At 43.7% G+C, this 23,870-nt stretch overlaps 1 protein-coding gene across 2 annotated transcripts; it reads left to right on the forward strand.

Moving 5' to 3' along the window:
* Positions 1 to 591: 591 nt before the first annotated feature.
* Positions 592 to 23,508, forward strand: LOC127613345 (girdin-like). 2 transcript variants are annotated; one of them, XM_052084352.1, is made up of 29 exons: positions 592 to 944; positions 1,014 to 1,105; positions 4,616 to 4,721; positions 5,639 to 5,708; positions 6,587 to 6,645; positions 6,765 to 6,848; positions 7,023 to 7,163; positions 7,876 to 8,054; positions 9,215 to 9,296; positions 9,987 to 10,145; positions 10,751 to 10,897; positions 11,354 to 11,498; positions 11,662 to 12,336; positions 12,418 to 12,623; positions 12,713 to 12,907; positions 14,526 to 14,656; positions 14,745 to 14,886; positions 14,971 to 15,147; positions 15,279 to 15,440; positions 15,511 to 15,788; positions 16,680 to 16,823; positions 16,959 to 17,145; positions 17,270 to 17,415; positions 18,176 to 18,268; positions 18,422 to 18,618; positions 18,867 to 18,938; positions 19,248 to 19,484; positions 19,606 to 19,671; positions 22,282 to 23,508. In XM_052084352.1, exons 1-29 carry the CDS (start codon positions 882 to 884, stop codon positions 23,283 to 23,285), a joined length of 5,439 nt encoding a protein of 1,812 aa, XP_051940312.1. In that variant the 5' UTR covers positions 592 to 881; the 3' UTR covers positions 23,286 to 23,508. The 2 variants fall into 2 exon arrangements, with proteins under 2 accessions (XP_051940312.1, XP_051940313.1); XM_052084353.1 differs by lacking the exons at positions 18,867 to 18,938; positions 19,248 to 19,484 and having other exon boundaries at positions 601 to 944; positions 22,282 to 23,494.
* The last annotated feature ends 362 nt before the right edge of the window (positions 23,509 to 23,870 follow it).

The raw sequence follows: 23,870 nt of genomic DNA on the forward strand, positions 1-23,870 counted from the left end.
CTATCCTATCCTGTCAAAGGATAACACACTTTTTAAAATCGTTTTATTTCTTTTTAAGTGTAAGAAAAATGATCATATGCTCTTAATTAAAATGATAAATAAATATGTATGAATTTTAAACGACAACACACGTTGACTGTTGAGTTATGCAGCGGGGCTGATTTGTACGACTTTACATGGAGTTTCCAGATTTCAACACCTGGTGGCAGTATTGGGCCGCTACAGGTGGTCCGGTCTTGACTTGTTTTCAGCCGCTTACCAAATCAAGTCACTTATGGGACGTTGCTGACGTTTTTAGATCGAATTTAGCAAATTCAAACAATGCAGAGAATCGCACACAAAGTTATCAGTGGAACTGGACAAGTGTGCGTGAAAAGCTTTCACACAGAAATGTCTAAATGGCGCTGGCCGTGAAGATGAATCGTACTTTCGACTTTTTAATTCGCAAATATGTAGCAGGCTACAGTACAGGGATGGGGGTTGTTTGAGTCGTCATGGTAAAAGGTTTATGGGGAAATATCTCAGATTACATTGTTCATCGTTTTACTGTTGATGGCGCTAAACTGTCCAGACCTTCAGGAATTATCACTGGTCTTTGGGGATGTGCAATGTGGAGGGGGAGCGGGCGTGGCTAGCTGGCTCCAAACGCCTTGGCAACATTTGGCTCAGTGGAGGATGCTTGTCGTGTGTTGTTTGGTGACTCGTTTGCTGAAGATAACAGATGTTGCATGACGCCCCAGAAGATGTTTAATGGTGAATGAACGAGGAGAACTTTACTCCAAGGCAGGCCTTGTTTACAAGCTTACCAAAAAAGAAAAAGACTGCCTTTTACCTCAAGCAAGTTAGACGAGTTGGGATTTACAGTAGATGCAGTTTTGAAGATGGAAAGCGGTGTTTTTCTTCCCTTCCTGGATCAGTTTATGATGAGCCCACTTGTCACTTGGGTATGTGATTCACTGTGACTGCAGATGATTGATTTTGGCTGATGCGACTGATCACATGGTTCTCTGCAGGTAAAGACGTTTGTTTCTCATGATGAAGGCCGACATGTGGACTTCAGTGAATTGCTGGATGGAGTGTTTTTGAATGAAGTTATGAGCCAAATGTAAGTCATGTGTCATTGTGTCCACTTTTCAAATAAATATTACTATAGAAAGACATTTGAGCATTTAAAAAAATGTTGATGTCCAGTTTAACATTATTGCACACTAGTTAGACAACTACGTGTTACTAGAAGACCTGAGGTGTCAAATTCAATCAATTCATCGATCATCAAATTAATTGACAACTGTTTTGATAATCGATTAATAATTAAGAGTTATCGTTTAATTTCAAATTTTCAAAATACTTTGACTTGAGACACACATAAGTGAATATTCTCTGATTTTCTCTGTTGTCCTTCATGAAAGCAGAATGATTACTCAGGTCAACAATTTTTACTTTTTTTTTAATCAGAGATGCAAGTAAACGCTTCTACACTTGTTTTTTTTCCCTGTTGCACGTCAGGTTTTCATAATAATAATATAAGAACAAGGTGGATAATCCGACGGCAAATTGTCACCGTAGCTGTCCTGATAGTGTCCACTGATGGTAACGGCAGGTGTGGTGTTGGAGGGAAATGCCCACCCTTCCCGCCGAAAACTGAAACAAACAAAAAAACAAACAGGAACATGACAGAATCTTAATCAATTTGGAAAAAATAATAGTTAAATCCATTACAAAACCAGAATCTTTATTTGGAGTCATAGTATGACTAACCTGGATTTTACATTGAGTGAAACCTTAAGAAACCTCGAAGTGTACATCTAACGAGTAACGCTTTGCATTCATCCGTTCCCAACTCGTAGCTCTCAGTTTCAAAAAATCTTGAGTGAGTTCAACATCCCTTCCTGTTGTGGAATATTGCTTAAATAGTGTCTATTTGGTTTGGTTTCATCCTGAAACACCACCGGATAAACAACAAAAAACGGTTAATAAACAGCATTTGGAAAAAAAAATTATGCACAAGATTTTCATGCTAATTATTCGATTAATCAATGGAATAATCAGTAGAATAATCAATTCAATAATGACAGTCCTACTTGTGACATCATAAAATTCTACAAATTATTGTCCATGGCTTGACTAGCAATACTAGTAGCACACAGATGTCAACTCGTGCACGGTTTTTGCCTCACTACCGGTATGTAACACGTAGCTGTCATACAATTCATATGCCAAAGTCGTCCTATTGTGTGCAATAATGTGTGCAGTAATGTTTTATTGGAAGGCAGTAGTTAAAAAGACATGACTGGTAAGTAAAGATTCTGTGCCCCCTGAGTCATTCTAGATCAGTGCTGAATTCTTCCTATTGGTGTTCCTCATCAAATGTTGATAAAATCCTGCCCAAAGACAGGAGACATAGATTTTGACAAGATGCTAGTTAAAGGATTATGTTTTGAGCACCGTATGTTCTAAGGGAATTATCACCCCTCTTAAAAAAACGATGGTCTGCCAGCAGTTGTTCCATTGTAGCAAGTGACAGGCTGAATGGACACACTCTTGATGAGTGTGTACCCCGTACAGTCATGGAAGGCTTCCATTTGTCCACCATTAAGCTACAGTGTCCATTTATTCATTTTATCAACTAGGGTCACAATAACCAGTTCAGCATGAGAAACAACGCTCGACTGGAAGGAGTGGAGGGGGTTGAGGCGGGATAATCTCTTGGATTGGGAGACCCTTTGGGATTAAATCCGGGCTGCTGGTGTTTCGTGTCATTTGGACACAGATGGGAGGGAGGAGCAAGGGGGTGACACAAAAATGGGGCGATAAAAAAAATGGGTGTAGACAGGCAGACTCAACGGTGTGATGACAACAGCATTTTATTGTGGGAGTGCTGAGAGTGTCAAATTTGCAGTCACATTCTTGTTTTTTTGGGGGGTTGGGGGGTTGTTGGTTTCTCTTTTTTTTTTGCTTTGTCATTTCTTAATGTATTCAAACAACAGTCAAATGATTCAAAACCTTGTACACATGTCCGTCTGACTTGTTGATTGTCAAATTGTGGCTGTTGCTCGCTCGAATCAGCTTCGTCTGCTGCAACTTGTTGGTCACTGCGCCAACTGTTCACAATTCAAGTGGAATAATCATAATAATTAAAAAAAGAGGGATTATTAAATATATTATTGTTTCTGTTCTGATTTGCTATCACTAAAATTTGATAATTCAGTCCAAATATGTCCCACCCGGCAAGTGTCTCAAATTTATTGGGTCATGTTTGCGTAACACTTCCTGAAACAAACCAAAGGACAATGAATATGATTCCAACAGTTGCACTTTGCATTTGCCTAAATCAAGCTTGTCCAAAAAAAATTTTCTAGGACCCGCATACAGAAAAATAGAATGATGCAAAGGCTACTGAAATTCATTTAGAGTCAAGTCAAGTCAAGAGTATTTATAGAGCACTTTCAAACAGCCATCGCTGCATACAAAGTGCTGTACATGGAGCAATTTAACATATACAATAAACAGTAAAACAAATCGTGATAAAGACGGTAGAAAGCACCAAACAGTAAAACCAAGAACAAATCTGAGTCATGCTGAGTCGAACGCCAAAGAATACAAGTGAGTTTTGAGGAGGGCTTTAAAGATGGACAGCGAGGAGGCTTGCCGAATGTTCAGTGGGAGGTCATTCCAGAGAGAGGGACCAGCAACAGAAAAGGCTCCATCCCCTCTGAGCCTCAGTTTAGTTCTTGGTACTTCTAATAATGTCTGGTCCGCAGACCTGAGGCGCCGGGCAGGTGTGTAGGGGCGGATGAGCTCAGAGAGGTAAGGTGGCGCGAAATTATTCAGAGATTTGAAAACAAATAGGAGGATCTTGAAAATAACTCTAAAATGAATGGGGAGCCAGTGAAGGGATGCCAGAGTAGGAGTCATGTGCTCCCTCTTACGAGTACCAGTCAAGAGGCGAGCAGCGACTTAATTAAGAGAAATCTGTAGGCTACTCAGCTAACACTGACACAGAGCCGAAAGTGGAACAAGCCATCGCCATTCATCCGAATTTCTTTTCATCTTCACTTCTCTTGACTTGTCACCCAGTGTCAAAAATAATCAGTCCAATGCAGCTAAACAGCACGAATGTATCATGTATTTTAATACAATATGCATCAGGCCACTAATAAACGAGCAGCGTCCCACAGGTGACCTTTTGGCCATAGTTTGCCGACTCCTAGCCTACGGTAACAAACTCATCTTTGGTGGGGTGTGGGGGGGTGTAACGAGCTATTTAGCTGAAAAATGAAAGAGCGATTTGTCATGATGTTATGATGGCAATAGAATTGGCCCTATGTACATTTGAAATCCTGCGGTGTCCTTCTATTGCAACTCACAGCATTTAGGGGATGTATTTACAAGTGACCTGGCTGTTGATGAGTCTCTCGGCATTCACACACAACCTCTGAACAAATTACACGCATTTTCTTGTCTTTTATTAGCAATGCCAAAAACAAAATGTTGGTCCCCCTGAATAGTTATCATATTTATCGACAGTATATCATCATTATTTGACTGAGCACAATAGATAATCGGTTGGATAGACTGACAGAGGATTGAAGGCTGTTTCTGTGTTGTACATCAGACATCCTGCGGCCACACCTCAGGCTGCGACCAAATTGAGCAAGGATCCAAGTCAGAGGTTCCAGAACTTGACTTTTCTTGTTCAGCAAATCAAGACATATTATGTGGTGAGTTTGTTTCTCCTCCGTCCATCCCAACTACATGCGGCTAAACCCTCTCACAACATCGGATTATAAAATTAGAACATTTGCTTTGGATTTTTCAATTCCACCTCAACTTTGAACACATGCACAGGATAACGCATGCGTAAACCTGATAGTTGCTCGGACTCATTTCCTCCCAGATCGAGTTCTGCCCTAAGACGCATGCCCTAAATATCACCCATGCCAACATCTGTGCAATCAGCACAGGAGCAGTTGGACCTCAACACTAAAGCGGCAGTCTGAGCCCACGAAAGAGTCGCACATTTCCAGCATGAGATGCTGTGGCGCATGCCGCTGCTGATGAGGCTTGGATTTTCCTCTTCTGTCAAATTAATTAATTACAGTTTGAGATAAGATGTCTGGCATTCAACTCGACTGAGATTGCAAGAATGTCATTTTCAAGTAGGGTGGAGCATTTCAATTCTCCGATGAAGTGAGATGGCAGAAATGAGTTTTTTTCTGCAGGAGCAACTTTAACAGCATGCCTAATGACTTCATTACATTCGTGCATGTAGCAATACTTTATTTCTGGTTCATTGTTTATTGTTGTAAGGAAAACATTTTTATGTAGGTCAGTTTTAATGTAATTTTAACTGCTTCTATGCAGGCTGCTTTTGGCTATTTTGACCGTATAACGTTAAAAGAGATGCGTTGCTTCATTTAGCTGGAACATTCGTATTTCTTTAAAGGAAGTCTTGGGCAATCTTTTTAACTGAGACGAGATTTTTTTTTCCTGAATACATACAGGTAACTACTGACACAGTATTCTTCAAAGCAAAATACCGATTAGCATATGCTCAGCTGAAACATGTGATTGATAGAAGCGAATATGAAGTCCTCACCTTTCCTTTCATCTTCTTGGTTTGCATTTTATGTGACAGGAAAACCTGAGACAGTTGATTCTGATTCCTCTTCCAAATGTGCTTCTGCTTTTACGGACTCCTTACACCGGTAAGCCATCCGTTCATTTTCTGCAGTGCTTGTCCTCATTAGAACAAGCAGACTCTCAGCTGAGCCAGAAGCAATGGCAGCTGACTTTGGGCAAGGCATGGAGTGCACCTTGGACTGCCAATCACAAGGCACATATAGACAGACAACCACTGACACTCACACCTGGGTACTATTTTAGAGTCTTGAGTGCACCTAACATGCCTGTTTTGAGATTATGGCAGGAAGGCGCAGACCTCGGGCTCAATTTCGATTCTTCAGGTTGTGATCGGATTTGATTTTGATTCGATTTAGTATTCGTTTCAGTATCGAGCGAGAAGTAAAAGTATGCAAAAAGGAGTGCATTTTGACACTTTAAAAATGTAAGCACGTCTTAATTGTCTCGTTGCATTTTTAGCAATAAAACATTAAACAAATTAAAAATTGTTTGTTCATATGAAGTCCAAAAGTAAAAAAGCATGAGACAGTAGTTCTGTATCACACTGAAAAACTAAAGTGCATGTAAACTTTTTTTGTGACGTCGGTCATCGGGCTTTTCTGGCACATAACGTTCCCACTCGAGGAGATGTCTGGGGCCGAGGTGAAAGGTCAGATTGCATGCACCAGCAACGCAAGGTAAAAGCCAAATGAGCAACGGCGACAGCATCCTGGTTATTGCTTGCAGGGGCATCTCATCAGTGGTGGTCTGGGGGGGTCGGTCCATTCTTTTCTTGATGAAGGGTTTAACAATTGCACTTTTCCCAACTGTTACTGCTCAACAAGCAGCGAGCGACACACTTGCCAAATTCATCCGGCAGTATGTATAAGAATGCAAATTCCCTGCCTTCTCCTGGATTTTCATTTTAACATTTCAATATGAAGTCTTTTATTTGTTCTGACAGAGCAAAGTCTGGTGGAATTGAAGAAACTATTGCTGTTGCTCCTGGGATGTGCAGTCCAGGTAAACATTCAACTGGTGTCTAATATGCGAAACGTGTGATGTACAGCGCTAGTTTATTGTTTTGTGACAATATTGTTGGCAAAAGAACCCCTATGAGCTATTTTTTGTTTGATTTTCAGTGTGAGAAGAAAGAGAAGTACATTGAAATCATCCAGACGCTTGACTTTGGCACCAAAGCAGCCATAGCTGTGCATATTCAAGAGGTATCTTGGATTGATTTTTCAGTCGCTTCTTAGCCTGTGTAAACCAACTCACTGAGATAAAGATCATTTTTGCAAGACTAACCTAACAGCGAGAAATATGGAGATCATTACAACATGTCAGTATGTGTGCATCTCCCTTGACGCCATAATTGTCCTTCTCCCAATATTGTCCAGCTGACTCACAGTCAAGACAACCTACTCGACCTGCATTGGTTGGGTTGCAGTAACATGTCCGCCGATGAGCTGGAGGTCGTGGCAAAGACTATGGCCGTCAATCTTCAGCACTTGCTAGATCAGAGGGACGCCCATCTGGAGGTACGTCACGGTACTGCGTGGAAATCAAAATATGCAACTGTCATTGGGCTCGCAATTGGAAAGGGTTCTCAATAAAAAGAAAATATCTCGAACGACAACTGTCACATTCAGCAGGGTAAAGTATGACTAAAAGTGTTTGGACCCATCTTAAACAATCAATCAATCGCTCAATCAGGGGCTGGTCTAAACCTGTCCGGTAAACCTGAAACTTAATTTCTTGCCAAAATATAAAGACATGCTTGGATGTTGAAGTCTTTCAAAGACCTTTATGAAGAACTTGATCAGAAATAGTGAGTAAGGTCCTCTTGTTTGTCAGTGAGATGACGTAAACCTCACGAATTGAGGGTGGTGTAGGAGTAGGGGTAATCCCACTGACACAGTTCAAAATCTTGAGGGAGATTCTTCATTGTTTGTTGCTTACTTTTGTTCGCTAGTGTCAAGTTCATGCAACATTCTCAGCTGTGATTGATTCCGCCAATAAAAATGATTGAATACACCGGGGGGAAAAAATGGTGTGTTGAATGTGCTCAATTTTATTTTGTCAAGTGGCCGCACACAATAGAATCAGGTGGATTTTAAACGACATTTTCTTAAATTGATGTATAGCTTACTTAAAAATGTATCTGCGTCCAGATGATTTTATTTCGTGCGACCACTTGACAAAATAGAATTGAGTACATTTTGGATGTGTTCTGCTGATTTGTGTTTTAAGACTATAGCGGAGCTCACCCAAGAAAGGGAAGGTGTGGTTCGTGCGCTCTGTACCTCAACCAGCCCACAGTCGGCCGTCTATCCTCCCAGCATGCAACAGCAGCAGGTGGGGACTCAGCAACACTTGGCGGTGGAACTTGCCGACTCTAAGGCCAAGATCAGGCGACTTAGGCAAGAGCTGTGAGTATCTTTTGGATAAAGACAGAGCCTGCTTTATCCTACTGCTAAAACAAGATTGCTTTTAGCAAATGATTTGGGATTAAAACTGTCCTGCAATAAAGATGTTTTTACAAGGTTACAAATATTAGAATGCTCAATTTGATTGACACAGAGACATTGAGTGAACGCGATGTTGGCCATTGTTTGATTGCAGAGGTCAAAATCATCCTGAGATCGCTCCTGTTATTAGCTATATATTTTCAAAGAATGTGAAAACTAATGTAAAGTAAAAGAGAAACTGTAAATATGATCTTCAATCTTCAAGTTTGTAAATAAGTACAACCTTAATATGGTATTCATTGCAGTGAATTGCAGCACATTTTTACTTTTGTGACTTTTTCAAAATGTATTTCTCAATCATTGATGATATATCACTTTTATGAATCTCATTAGATTTCTTTCTAATGTTGCTTCCCTGCGCGGTGTCAATTCTGACTCCACATTTGAATGACACTATCTATTGCTTCATAAAAAGGTTACCTAGTCTGTATGCCATCAAACTCAAATACAAAAAAGTCTGCAGAAGTGGAAATGTAGACCGTAGGGGACAGTGTTTGCTACTTCGTGTGAGCTGTCTGTCCTCTGGAGACTTTCCAGTGGTGACTGAATGAGAGAGTTACGACAGGATCAGAGATGCCCCGGGGAGTTTGGCCCACATTAATGCCTGCCTGGCAATTTCAGTGCTTGCGTACTATACCTCTGACCCACATTGGTTCTGTGCTTCTACAGCTCATGTGTGCAAATGCACACGAGACCCTGATCCCCAACCCTAAGAGCAACGTTGATCGTCATCGTCCTCTCATGTTTTATCCTTGCTTGCTGGGTCAGTCAGACAGTCATGTGAACAAACACGTTTAACCATGAACATGTTTATTTATTTGTCTCTTTCTTTATCTGGCCCTGAAACCAGTTACTTCAAGTAAACAGGTGTGCTTCACTGTTTGCCATTTCCATGCCTATTAACAGACGGCTTGGGCCAGTCGGCTGTAGCAGAGATCCCCCAAAAATATTTTTAATTAATAGCGCCTGTGAGGCTTAGAGATATGTGACCATTTTAACAACAAAGAAGTAAGAGGTTCTTCTCGTGTCTCTGTGTGTCTTCACTGTGTCCATCCCTGCAGAGAAGAGAAGAGTGAACAAATCCTGGACAGCAGACACGAGCTGGAGAACATGGAGGCAGAGCTCAAGAAAATCCAGCAGGAGGTTTGAAGGAAAACGAGACAAACAATGAATTGACCGTAACACATCATTCTTTCCTTAAAGGAGAGCAGCACATGGCGTATTTGTGGGGAGAATTATTTATCAACAAACTGGGTTTTGAGCAAAAGTTTGAATTCATCCATCCATCAAGTTTCGAATCCGCTTATCCTCACACGGGTTGCGGGAGTGCTGGAGCCAGTCCCAGCTGTCTCATGGCAGTTGGCGGGGGATAACTACCAGTATTCATTCTCACAATCACAGCCAGGGACAATTTAGCATGTTCAGGTTAACCTGCCATGCATGTTTTTGGAATGTGGGAAGAAACCGGAGTACCCGGATAAAACCCACGTAGGTACAATACAATACAATACATGCTGATTTATATAGCGCTTTCACAACAGTGGCGGCTGTAACAAAGCACTTACGGGGAGAATATGCAAACTCCAAACATCAAGGCCAAAGCCTAAGTCGAATCCTGCACCTCTGCACTCTGAGGCCGATGTACTAACCAGCCGCCAAATGTGAATTCGTATTTGTTATATCCTGTGAAATTACTGGTGCCAACTGCTCAACCGTATTGCCTAATGACAATTCTAATGCCTGATACCAGCGGAATAATAAGTGGGTTTTTTTTATCTTAATATTTGTTCAGTAAATGTCTACAAAACCTGATTTTGTGTGAATCTTCATCAGAATTTGAAGCTTCTTGTCGATGCCCGAGCAGCCCGTGCGTACCGCGATGAACTGGATGCACTGAGAGAGCGAGCGCTCAAAGCTGACAAGCTGGAGTGTGAGGTGTCACGCTACAGGGAGCAAATGCACAAGATGGAATTTTACAAGGCCAAAGTGGAGGTTAAACAACTATAAATAGTTTGTTTTTACGCGTACATACGCAAACGCACACACACCACAAAAATCTGCTGCCATTTCTGATCAATTGAAGTAAACCATGCACGGATTCCTACATCATCCGACGGTTCAGTTTGCTTTCACAAATTTTGTGTACACTTCAGTCATGCAAAAACGCATTTCAATGGACTGATGACACAAGTCATTTCCAAATTTGCACCTTGTTTAAAAACAAAAAAAAAGAAAATCAAACTTCACACTTGTTCTTTTAAAAGATTCATATCTCCCCCCCCCCCCCCCATTATGTCGTGTGTATCTTTTTCCCCAAGGTCATTTGGTACATAGTGAGGGTATTTCTACAATCTTCACATACAGGTTTGTACTGTAGTCACAATAATGATTTTAATATGTATTGTAATATAATTTTCAAAAATATGTACCAGTACACTTTTTTTTTTGCTTTTACACTAGGTAATATAAATTATCCTTTTAATTCAATTAATCAGAAATGGGAACCCAATTAAGTGTTTCACTTATATTATGGTTGATTTCATATCAGCATTACATAATTCAAGTGGCAATAAATGTTTTTTGCTCCTTCACCTCAGGAGCTTAAGGAGGATAACAGAGTTCTGCAGGAAACCAAAGAGGTGCTAGAGGATCAGTTGGCAGGCTGGAGGGCACGCTCAGATAAAATCCACCAGCTGGAGAAGCACAGCCTGCTCCTGAAGTCCCGTATACATGACATGGAGCAAGTAATAGTACCGGTTGTCTTCACTTGAGTTACCGTACATTCCGCACTATGAGGCACACCTAAAATCATTCCATTTTCTTATAATCCGATGCGCCTTATATATATAAAAATATTCTGATTTCTTGGACGTAGTATTTTAAATGTTCTGTAAAGCACTTTGCTACATCTGCGGCAGTTGCAAAGGGCCTACATAAATAAAGCTATATTGTATTCCATTCCCTTTAGCGTAGCTCCATCTAGTGAATTCATAACGCAACCGCAACCTCTATTGTACCTTCTATTCTATGTGGATTATAATGTGGTACGCCCTATACCTATATATGAAAACAGGTTTAAAATAGGCCATTCATTAAAGGTGCCCCTCGTACTGCTAAGCACCGTATAGTGTGGAAGATACGCTATTTTAATTTCAATATCTTGAATTTAAGAAGCTAACCATCATGCATCCCCACTTTAGGGAAGGGATGCAGATCGTAAATGCATTGAGGAGCTGCAGGACGAAAACCTGACTCTGTGTTTAGCACAGAGGAGGAGCATGCAGGAGTCCCAGCACCTGGGATGGGAGTTAGAACAACTGTCGAAGAGCAACGACATTTCTCAGGGTAAGAGCTGGAAAATATTACTTTGTCGAATCGCGGCATGTTGCGTATACGAGGGTTAGTACTTGTTACACGCGTTATTAATTGGCTCTCATCTATATAAGCAAAACAAACATGTCCAAGGATTTGCTGCCAGCGTTAATCACCTCTATGTGTTTGTCTAAAGGGCAGCAGACTTTAAGTGAGGAGGTGAGTGAGCGGATCCGGAGTGGGCTGTTAAAGTTGGAGAAGGAGAACCAAAGTCTCCTGAGCACTGTCGAGGAGCTCAGAGCTGCGTGTACTCACAACCACAACAACATACAGTCCAACAAACACAGCCACCACGGTGAGAAGGATCGTGACCAGCAGGTGGTCTGCTGCACTGACAAGTGGACTTCAGCATCAGATGAAAACATCATATCAATGACTCCCTGTTCACGTGAACAGAACTGCAGCAATGCATCCAACCAAGGTGCAGTCAAACAGAAGACGTTCAATAGAGATGCCGAATATCAGAAGCCTGAGCATGACCACGAAGGCCTCCACCGCTCTGCTAATACAACCAATACTCATCACGTTCAGCATAAAGGACAGTTGGAGGACAACAACGGTGTAGAGCATTTTGAAGCAGTTGTGTCTGAGCTGCAAGTGTATGAAAATAGTCCCGGTGGTGTTCGTTATCCTGTTGGATCACACATTCCCTCTCCTGGCTCAAGAAGCAGCAGCTCCAGCCATGACGGCCTCTTCATGGACCTGCCAGCACGCTTCATTAACATCAAGAAGCACACAGAGCGTCTGGAGACCAAATGCAGGGCCCTGGACTCCATTAATCAACAACTGCAAATGTCCCTTGGTAACACTGGTATGTTTTGTAGAGGGGAAAATTCAGGTTTTGGTTAGACCCTTTAAAGACTTGACATTTTTTGGGAATCCTCCTCTCTAGAGCGAAAAGTCCAACGATTGGAAGCTGAGGTTCAAGAACTGGAGGCAGACAACCAAAGCCTCCAGGCCACTTTAGAGGAACTCCGGATTACTGTACGCCGTTTGGACCAAGTGGAAACAGAGAAGCAGAGTTTGGAACAAGAAACGGCTGCGTTGGAGAAGGTAAAGCGGCAACTGGAGAAGGAGACTCGGCGACTGCGTCAGCAGGTAAGTGCCAGGTTACCAGATTTTGAGCACTGCATTCATTATGGCTGAACAAATCGTGTTCAGCCATAATCTTCCGTCTTCCATGTCAGGTTGAAATTCAAGAAGCCAATTTAGATAGCAGCAATGTCTGCATGGCGAGCCTGGAAAGGGAGCTGCGCTGTCTGGTGAAGGAGGCGCAGGAGTTGAGGGAGACAGCTGAGAGGGTGAAAGGGCTGGAGAGAGACAACAGAGAACTGGCCAAGCAAGCTGCCATCGACCAGAGGACCCTGCACACCCTTAGAGAGGTAACAAGGAGACTAAATACTCATTTGCTCCGACCTTGACTTAAAATTGGCCACCACCATATTTAATATTCTTGCACTGTCAAATGAGCTCCAATAACCTTGCCGTAACTTTAAGAATACCTTTATTAGTCTCGCAATGGAGAAATTCCAGATTCACAGCAGCAAAGTTATGAAAGGAAGAAGTAGAACAACAAAAAAATAGGAGCTGCTGGAAAGGCAGCCACTCTCGCGGCGCCATTTTGAAGTCAAAATAACAAAAAATAACAAGACAACACATAGGATAGAGACAGAGACAGAGACTTTATATCGTGTTTCAACTTTTAATAAACAGAATTCACAATGTAGACCAAACTGAATTATAACCTGAATACTACAGTATTCGCGAACACGGGTTGGTCACTTCATTTACAAAAAAAAAAAACATTCTTTCACCAAGATAATTATGCTTGATATGTTTGCTTTATTGTAATTGTACTTTGCCGAACCTCACTGCATCCTACTGAAAAGGCTTCCTATATTATCTACCAGTAATATCTTTCATGCTGCTGAATTAAGTGACCAGATTATTAGAAACAGCTTTCAAGGGTGATGAAATGCAGTTGTCCAACACAGCAACCAATAACTACCACAATGAACATGTTGTCCAATAAATACTTCGATCACAGTGTCAATCCTAAATAAATATCATTCATTTTGAAAATAACTTGTGAGACAGGAATCATTTTTCTTCATCTTGTAGAGATCACGCAGCGGTATATTTACCAAGAATATAAACCTCTGCTTGCATTCCTTAATAAAACATAGCATATAGGAAAATAGAACCATGTTTATGAATATCACTTGGTTTATATGATTGCATGGTATATGCCGTCCAAAGAAAAAGAATGCCTTACATGTTTTTTTTTTAATTTGTAAAACACCACTCCTTACTTGCCTAAATAGAAGAAAACACTTCGAGGTGATTAGTGTTGAATCAAAGTCAATACAGACCGAAAAGTTCAAAGTTGAAAAATTATACTGGTCAGCAAATTTTAATGAGAGATGACTTTATGTGTCCCCAAATATTTATTTGACACCGATTCTAATAAAAATGCCCTTTCTTTTTCTTTCTAAACGCATCCTTTGGGTTTTTGACATATTTTCACATGTTGGTTTTTAGTTTGACCTACAAAAGCGCAATATGGATTTTACCATGTGTTGTAATTTATAGCTATGACGTTTCCACCTGTTGCTGAACATAACCTTTCATTCATAAATATTACAAAATATATTACCATATTACTTATATACAAATACTTCATGTTTTTCTACTTTCTTCCCTCCAAATTTTGCCGCTGTAAATTGAGAAGTTCTGCATTGTGAGAAAAATTAAGTATTCTTATCTTATCTTATCGTATCTTATCTTATCTTATCTTATCTTTTCTTATCTTATCTTATCTTATCTTATCTTATCTTATCTTATCTTATCTTATCTTATCTTATCTTATCTTATCTTATCTTATCTTATCTTATCTTATCATTCCCCCATCCGTTTTCTGAACCGTTTTATACTCATAAGGGTCGCCAGTGTTCTGGATCCTAACTCAGCTCTGATCCTGGGTTGTTGACTGTCTTTTAGGAGCTTGTCAGTGAGAAACTGAAGACCCGGCAGAGAGAGGATGAACTATACCATCTGTCCCATGAGCAGGAAATGAGGGTTCTCAACCAAGAGCGTAAACAATCTGTGGAACCTGACACACCCGAACGCAGGTGTACATTGTATTGTTTCTCTTTTAAAAATAGGAAACAGACATCCTCCAACTGCTCTGAATGTTGAAGGATATAATTCTCCATGCAGCAGGTTCCATATGCTCGAGTCAGAGTTGGAGTTGTCCTTGAAGAAGTCCCTTCAAATGAAAGAAGATAAAGTGGCCGCGCTGGAGGCCCGTCTCCAAGAATCCTCTACCCTTAGTCAGCAGCTTCGCCACGAGCTCAGAACTGTAAGTTACATGCCATGACACAATTTTACGAGAATGTCTTGTTTTAACCAGTTGTAGGTCTTTGAACTCTGCTCCGCCACACAGGTGAAACTCAGCTATGAGGCCCTGCAACAAAAGCAGGAGGAGGAGGAGGTGACCGAATCAAGCGCCTCCCCACTGAGAGAGAATGGAACGGCAATGAGGGAATGGTTGCGTGAAAGCCACGAAGCCACCAAAGAGCTGCTGAGTATTAAAGACCGGCTGGTTGAAGTCGAGCGGAATGTAAGTTGCCGTTTATTGCTAATGACAATTAGCATTGAAATGTGTCCCAAAGATGACACAGCCTCTGATCTGTTGATTAGAAGAGAACCAGTTCGCCTCATTGCCTCTTTCGACTCGTTTCCACTTTCTAGAATGCAACACTGGAGACAGAGCGCCAAGCTACGCAGGCCCATCTGAAGCAGCTGGAGTGTCATTCTGACAGCCAACAGGCTCAGATCCTCGCCCTGCAGAGACAAGCCGCCTCCCTGCAGGAGAACAACACCACTTTGCAGGCACAAAATGCAGACCTGCAGGTACAGGAATGAGAGAGCTTAACCGAGCGTGTACTTTGCCTTCGAGTGAACTGGACGACTCGCTTTTCAGGTGGAAAAATCCACGCTGAACTCCCAGTGTGCTTCCCTGATGGCTCAGAACGCTCAACTGCAACAGCAGAAGGTGGGAACCGAAAACGAGAGGGACAGTGCGATGCGTGAACGCGAAGAGCTGCGCGGTGTTCACGAGCAGCTATTACGTGATCACGAGCGTCTGGCGGCTCTCCACGAGCGGCAAGCCGCAGAGTATGAAGTGCTCATGGGGAAACACGGCTGTCTGAAAAATGCCCATCGGACACTGGAGCTTGAGCAACGCACAATGCAGGACAGGTGAGAAAAACAAGAGTGAATAAGCTTTCGTGTCGTGTTTGCTAACTTTTGTCTTTCAAAGATCTGTAGTTGTTTGTTTCTTCAAAAAAAAAAGGGGGCATCCAGTACCACCTGTTGACATGTTTTAGTTTATTAGCACTTCAACTTGTGTGTTAATTTTATCTAACATGCCAAGGATAACTACAATACAGTGCTGTGTTTACTTGTTGGATTCAGAGGGAAAAGTTTGCATTTTCATCAGCATGGGATTATTTCTTTGTGAGCTACCGTGTTAGTTTTGATCAGATTTTCTCTGTTCGATATTCTTCCAGGACATACAGGGCCAGTCAAATAATAGAACACGTAGTTGGACTGGTCGCTGTTGCGGTTTTCAGCTTTTCCCAATATTGGATCACCACAACAAGTGCTGTATATGTTCAAAATGTATATCATGGAAGAAAGTGATCACAAAACCATTTTTTTCATTTCTGATTTGAGAAAATGTTATGATGACAAAACACATTTTACGTAAGGGATGCAACAAAACGGACGGCCCGGTGGCACAGTGGTTAGCGCATCGACCTCCAGCTCCAGCCTCCCTGTGTGGAGGTTGCATGTTCTCCCCGTGTCTGTGTGGGTTTTCTCCGGGTACTCCGGTTTCCTCCCACATTCCAAAAACATGCATGGCAGGCTGAATAAACACTCAAAATAGGCTCCAGCACCCCCTGCGACCCTTCTAAGGATAAAGAGGATCGGAAAATGGTGGATGGATGTATCCAACAAAACCTTTAGGACTGAATTGCGCTTTGGCAAAATAAATATGCTTTGGCAGGGATCTGCTTTTGAACCTGTGCTAATGTACATGGCATTTTATTATTATTTTCACGTTTGATTTTCCATGTTGTACTGTAGGTACAACAACTTGTTGCAGCAATGGACCAAATTAGAAGATGTGGAAAAAGCTCTGAAGGAAGAGCAGATGAGAATGAGTCTGGAGAAGGAACATCATAAGACCGCTGCTGCCGAATGTTGCAGGCTTCGGGATGAGAAAGACTGGTGAGAAAAAGCCAAGCAAGGGCACGTACAACACAGGCCGAGGGCACATCTGGGCTTATTCTGATCATTAATAGACTATTTTTTACCGTGTGCCACAATGTTCTGTACTCTGTTTTGTTTTGTTTTTTTCTCTAGGCTGAACCAAACTTATCGTCAGCTTTTGAACGATAATGAGCTACTGACAGCGGATCACAAGCAGCTCAAGAGCCAACTAAATGAGACCAAGCTGGCGCACACCTGGCTGGAGGCAGGCTTTTGCAAGCTCAAAAAAGAGTATCAGCAACTTGATATCAACTCCACCAAGCTCACCAATCAGTGTGAGGTGGGCACTCTACAATCTAACATGCATTTTTCAGGGGGTTGCTTAAATTTATTATCTGATTTTGAGGGGTGTGAGGGGGGTTGTTGGCATTGATTATATACCCTCTACTGTCCTGTGTGATTAGTTGCTGAGCCAGTTGAAGGGGAACCTGGAGGAGGAGAATCACCATCTTCTCAATCAAATCGACACACTGATGCTGCAGAACCGGACTCTGTTGGAACAGACAATGGAGAGCAAAGATTTGTTCCACATCGAGGAACGACAATATATGTAAGCAGCGAGAATCACTTAACTGCTACATTCAAGCACAGGACAGTAAATAATTAAGAAGTGGAAGAAGACACGGGCGGCCCGGTAGTCCAGTGGTTAGCACGTCGGCTTCACAGTTCAGAGGTACCGGGTTCGATTCCAGCTCCGGCCTCCCTGTGTGGAGTTTGCATGTTCTCCCCGGGCCTGCGTGGGTTTTCTCCGGGTGCTCCGGTTTCCTCCCACATTCCAAAAACATTGCGTGGCAGGCTGATTGAACACTCAAAATTGTCCCTAGGTGTGAGTGTGAGTGCGAATGGTTGTTCGTTTCTGTGTGCCCTGCGATTGGCTGGCAACCGATTCAGGGTGTCCCCCGCCTACTGCCCGGAGACAGCTGGGATAGGCTCCAGCACCCCCCGCGACCCTAGTAAGGATCAAGCGGTTCGGAAGATGAATGAATGAATGAAAGAAGACACATTGGTCAAAACAAACAAAAGGGTCACGGATGGATTTGCTCGAATGCGGGTACCGTTATGTCATCTCCAGTCCCACAAATCCATCTTCAAATTGTGGCTCGTCAAAAAGGACCAACCAGCAGCTCTCGGTGCTTTTCAACACAGAACGCAATTACCGGTAGTGTTCTTCTGCCGCAGTAACGGAACGAGGGTCTTAATTCAAAGTAAAAGTGCCTTCTCTAAATTGTTTTCTGAGATCGATATGTGAAGGTAACCGTCTGCCAAGTCAAGAGAAAAATGTGAAAATAAACAACTCTCTGTTTGTTCAGTGACAAACTTAATGATTTGAGGAGACAGAAGGAGAAGCTCGAGGAGAAGATCATGGACCAGTACAAGTTTTATGAGCCTTCGCCTCCTCGCAGGTATGTTGCTTGACATTTGTGGTTTGTGCAGATGATGTCCGAATCATCTCGTTTCAAGTCCACATGGTCCTGGAATTAAATTTAAGGTTAGGGTACATACTTTCAAAATAAAATTCTTTCAACGACACTTCTGTAAATGTTCATTTTCAACAGGCGAGGAAACTGGCTCACTCTCAAGCTGAAGAAGTTGATCAAATCTAACAGTGAACAGGGACTAGAACACCCTCTCACACCAACACACTCGGAGGCTCACCTCTCATGTCACGACAGCGGCTCCTTCATTAGTTCAGACGGCTCTGCAGGATCCACCTCCACATCAGCAGGCGACGCCATACCACCGCAGCCAAACAGTGAGTATGAGCTTCCAGACTTGCACTCAGGATTTTCATCAACTAGCTACATTCTGACTGTGTATAGAATGCCTTATTCTTCTTCACGCAGAGTCGATGTGCACGTTCCTCTGCATGCACTAAAATGTCCCTCATTTTGTCTCGTTTCTCTTAACTCCCTCCCCTTCATCCACACCTCTCCCTTACCATCTCTCACTTCACTCCATCACTTCTGTTTATCACCAATGCGGATGCTGTCTGTTAAAAAGCCACACAGAAACAATCGAGAAACAGGCGAAAGAACAAAGATCAACTGAAATCTCTGCTCCAACGTTCCTTGTGTAAGACAGTCTTCAAGTATTTGATCCTTTCTTCACATCAGCCTTTTATTCAACTGCTAATTTGGAAATGAAAATGCGCTGCCACTTTATGCTACTCCATCACATCAAAACTTACCGCAGCAATTAAAAGTCATTATCATAACATCAGCATTTACAAGATTCAGACTAGCGGCACATCAAATTGGCTGCACTTGTAGATGGAGATGTTTCCCGGCAAAGCTAATTTGTCTTAGTCTCTATGAGCTCCTGTACATCGTCACTCATTCATTCCATCTCCCCACTGTCCTGTTCTCTGGTACAACATTGCAGCCCTCGGCAGTTTGCGATTCGCCTCTGCCTCGTTGGAGCAGGAGCAGTGGGCATACAGCTCTGAGGAGCTGGAAGGGTCAGAAGCTGATGTGCAGGACAGGAAAAAAATATTGAGCTCATTCCCGAGCACATCCATCCAGTCCACACTTCACTTGCATCCTCCCCCTGAACCACCCATCCAACTCCACACCATAGCCACTGTCACTGATGTCCCAGATTTGTTCTCACCACAGAGAGGTAGAGGCATTTGCTAGCCATTGATGATTTCATTGACACTGTGTTGTTTCCATATATATTAAATACTCCCAAATCGACGGAATGTAAAAGTTTGTGTTGAAAAATTATTTGTGCTCCACAGACAAGGACTCAAATGATAGTGCTGCGCCATCTGGGATTGAAGACAACGACAAGCCGCAGCATCGCGGTAAAGCTTTGCGAATAGCCGTTTAGAGGATTCAGCAAATACCGATGTATTAGCCTTGCAGGAATTAGAGTAAATCCATCAAATCGCTATCATGACCTTGTTTCATATTAATCTGCATGCTAAACACAGAGGGGGAAAAAAAATCCAAGAAAAGAGGATGCACTGCCCCCTTTCTATCTTTAACATAATGATACCTTTGTAGAGGCACTGACATTAACCTGTAAAGGGTTCAAAATGATAAAACTCCGCACTCAAGTAGAAGACATTTGTATAAAAAAAAAAAAATTGATTCATCGTCTCTGCTTAATCTTTTTTTTTTTTTTAATATAGTATTTATAGAGTATATAGTCGGACTTGCCTCCACACACAGCCTAGGTTCTGGTACCAGTTCTCTCGAGAGGTTTTTGGACTCTCTTCCACTCTGGAGTTGCTCACGGTGAGAGGCGCAGAGCAGGTGTGGGCATACTCATTGCCCCCCGGCTCAGTGTCTGTACATTGGGGTTCAAACTGGGTAGACGAGAGGGTTGCCTCCCTCCGCCTTTGGTGGGTGGATGGGTCCTGACTGTTGTTTGTGCATATGCACCAAACAGCAGCTCAGCATACCCACCCTTTTTGGAGTCCTTGGAGGGTGTGCTGGAGAGTACTCCTGCTGGGGATTCCCTTGTTCTGCTGGGGGACTTCAATGCTCACGTGGGCAATGACAGTGAGACCTGGAGGGGCGTGATTGGGAGGAACAGCCCCCCCGATCAGAACCCGAGTGGTGTTTTGTTATTGGACTTCTGTGCTCGTCACGGATTGTCCATAACGAACACCTTGTTCAAACATAAGGGTGTCCATATGTGCACTTGGCACCAGGACACCCTAGGCCGCAGTTCGATGATCAACTTCGTAGTTGTATCATCGGATTTGCGGCCGCATGTTCTGGACACTCGGGTGAAGAGAGGGGCGGAGCTGTCAACTGATCACCACCTGGTGGTGAGTAGGCTCCGATGGTGGGGGAAGATGCCGGTCCGTCCTGGCAGACCCAAACGTATTGTGAGGGTTTGTTGGGAGCGTCTGGCGGAATCCCCTGTCAGAAGGAGTTTCAACTCCCACCTCCGACAGAGCTTTTCCCATGTTCCAGGGGAGGCGGGGGACAGAAGGAGTTTCAACTCCCACCTCCGACAGAGCTTTTCCCATGTTCCAGGGGAGGCGGGGGACAGAAGGAGTTTCAACTCCCACCTCCGACAGAGCTTTTCCCATGTTCCGGGGGAGGCGGGGGACATTGAGCCCGAGTGGACCATGTTCCGTGCCTCTATTGTTGAGGCGGCCAATCTGAGTTGTGGCCGTAAGGTGGTTGGTGCCTGTCGTGGCGGCAACCCCCGTACTCGCTGGTGGACACCAGCAGTAAGGGATGCCGTCAAGCTGAAGAAGGAGTCCTATCGAGCCTTTATGGCCTGTGGGACCCCAGAGGCAGCTGACGGGTATCGACTGGCCAAGCGGAACGCAGCTTCGGTGGTCGCCGAGGCAAAAACCCGAGCGTGGGAAGAGTTCGGTGAGGCCATGGAAGCCGACTTCCGGACGGCTTCGAGGAAATTCTGGTCCACCATCCGACGTCTCAGGAGGGGGAAGCAGTGCACCACTAACACTGTGTACAGTGGGGATGGGGCGCTGCTGACTTCGACTCGGGACGTTGTGAACCGGTGGGCAGAGTACTTCGAAGACCTCCTCAACTCCACCAACACGCGCGTCTTCCTTAGAGGAAGCAGAGCCTGGGGACTCTGAGGTGGGCTCTCCTATCTCTGTGGCTGAAGTCACCGATGTGGTTAAAAAGCTCCTCGGTGGCAAGGCCCCAGGGGTGGATGAGATCCGCCCGGAGTTCGTCAAGGCTCTGGATGTTGTGGGGCTGTCCTGGTTGACACGCCTCTGCAACATTGCGTGGTCAACAGGGAGAGTGCCTCTGGATTGGCAGACCGGGGTGGTAGTCCCTCTTTTTAAAAAGGGGGACCGGAGGGTGTGTTCCAACTACAGAGGGATCACACTCCTCAGCCTCCCTGGTAAGGTCTATTCAGGGGTGCTGGAGAGGAGGGTCCGTCAGGAAGTTGAGCCTCAGATTGAGGAGGAGCAGTGTGGTTTTCGTCCCGGCCGTGGAACAGTGGACCAGCTCTACACCCTTAGCAGGGTCCTCGAGGGTATGTGGGAATTCGCCCAACCAGTCTACATGTGTTTTGTGGACTTGGAGAAGGCGTTTGACCGTGTCCCTCGGGGAGTTCTGTGGGGGGTGCTTCGTGGGTATGGGGTACCGAACCTCCTGATACAGGCTGTTCGGTCACTATACCACCAATGTCAGAGTTTGGTTCGCATTGCCGGCAGTAAGTCGGAATCGTTTCCAGTGAGGGTACATTACTGTTGTACTTAACTGTAAATCAGTGAATGCATCGCACTCGGATGAGCTTCTAGTGTTTAATTTTGCTTGATTAGCTTAAAGGCTTCTTGTTATGACGCAGTGAAACTACAACAACAATATTAAATATATCATTCAATAAATACTCGATTGTGCAGCATTACTTCATGAATGTGTACATGTGAGTGAATGTCACAATTAAGAAAGTACATTATTTGTCTTCTCAGGGCTTAATATCACCTGGAGTGGAGCTCAAAGTGAGAGCAGTGGTGAATTCAGCAGAAACCTGGATAATGAGCCCTGGTCAAATGGCAGCAGCCCTGTCCAGCAGATGCTGTCTCGTCACTCCTCTGTGTCGTACCAGCCGCCCAGGGACGCCTCCACACCCAAACACACAGAGCAGACTTCCTCCACAGCACACAAGGAGAAAGCCTTGACCAGTCTGAGGACAAACAGCCAGGAATCAGAGCTCAAGGGTCTATCTCAACCGAAAGAGCCCACAGCAAACCACGACTTCTGGCTCAAGCGGGGAACAAAGAGCATCAGAAGGGGGTCTAAAGGAAAAGTAACACGCCGCTCTTCAGACTCCGGGGGCGCATTAAGCACAAATTTGAGATCAAACTCCAGTAATACGGAATGTACCCAGACTTTAGCTTGTTCACCAATTACAGTATTTTATGTTCAGGGTAAGTCGTCCTCAATGTCTGGGTGCCTCAATTGCTTCTCCAATCCACTAGGGAAAGAAGAGCGGCTCAAAGGGTACGGGGATTTTAAAAGTCTCCCTCGTGCCAGTAGTGTCATTTCCACAGCTGATGGGTCATCTAGACGCCCCAGCATCAACAATAACTGCAGGGATGTAAGCAAGACTGAGACACTTCCTGCCCCCATCTCAGAAAGGTGCAATAACCAAGAGAAGCAAGAAACAGCAGCCACGTTCAAGCAACATCCTCAAAAAGTCGGTGAAAGCAGTGCGCCCAAACTGAGCCCGCCAGTCAAACCCCCAAGAGATCCAGCAGCCATTTTTGCCAAAGACCCTCCTAAACCCCCTGTGCAGGAGTCAGATTTAAATTCCCCATTTAGTCTTAACTCTGTCTTTTCAAACACAATCTTCAGTGATTCTGAGAGGAGTTGTACAAATACGATTGAGGGGAACGGCCCGACAGATATTTTCCCTTATGAGACAAACTGTAATGCAAAACTGCACTCTGGTGAACCACAAGTCTACTCATAAAAAATGGAACCACTCAACATGGAAAAGGTCATGATGCAGGATTGAGATGATGGTTTGGATAGCCCTGTGAAACTTTTCAGAGCATCTAAGCTTCACTTCACCAGTCCTTTGTTTTGAATTGCCACAATAGTTAATCTGCGTTCGTGCAAGAGATGTGTCCTTGGCCTCGATGACCGATGTGTCCTTGGCCTCGATGACTGGCTCGTGGACCGAGGGACGGTCCTTGGTCCTCGGCCTTGGCCTCAAGTCCTTGGTCCTTGGCCTCAAGTCCTTGGTCCTTGGCCTTGGCCTCAGGAGTCAAGTCCTTGGCCTTGGCCTCGGATTGCCAGTCCTCGGACACAATGAGGGATTAGAGCCTCTAAACACTTGCATAAGGACTTCAAAAATTACGAACGAATCTAATATTTCCATCCAAGGAAACCCATATTGATGGTTTAATTCTGGTGCTTTAAGAGGGGATGGGTCTGCCACTGACAGGTAACAGTTAGCGCAACGTATAAAGAGCGGCATCACAGTTAGTTTCAATCACGGTTTGTTGCGTTCGCGATCGGCAGTTTAAATAGCGTGTAAAGCCTTTCTGTAACA

This window comes from Hippocampus zosterae, chromosome 13 (genome assembly GCF_025434085.1).
Source record: "Hippocampus zosterae strain Florida chromosome 13, ASM2543408v3, whole genome shotgun sequence".
NCBI classification, from domain to species: Eukaryota; Metazoa; Chordata; class Actinopteri; order Syngnathiformes; family Syngnathidae; genus Hippocampus; species Hippocampus zosterae.

Coding starts and splice junctions, on each gene's coding strand:
- LOC127613345 (XM_052084352.1), top strand. CDS start 882: ATGGAAAGCGGTGTTTTTCTTCCCTTCCTGGATCAGTTTATGATGAGC. Junction 14,657..14,744: donor CCTGACACACCCGAACGCAG/GTGTACATTGTA, acceptor TTCTCCATGCAG/CAGGTTCCATATGCTCGAGT. Junction 19,672..22,281: donor CGACAAGCCGCAGCATCGCG/GTAAAGCTTTGC, acceptor TTGTCTTCTCAG/GGCTTAATATCACCTGGAGT.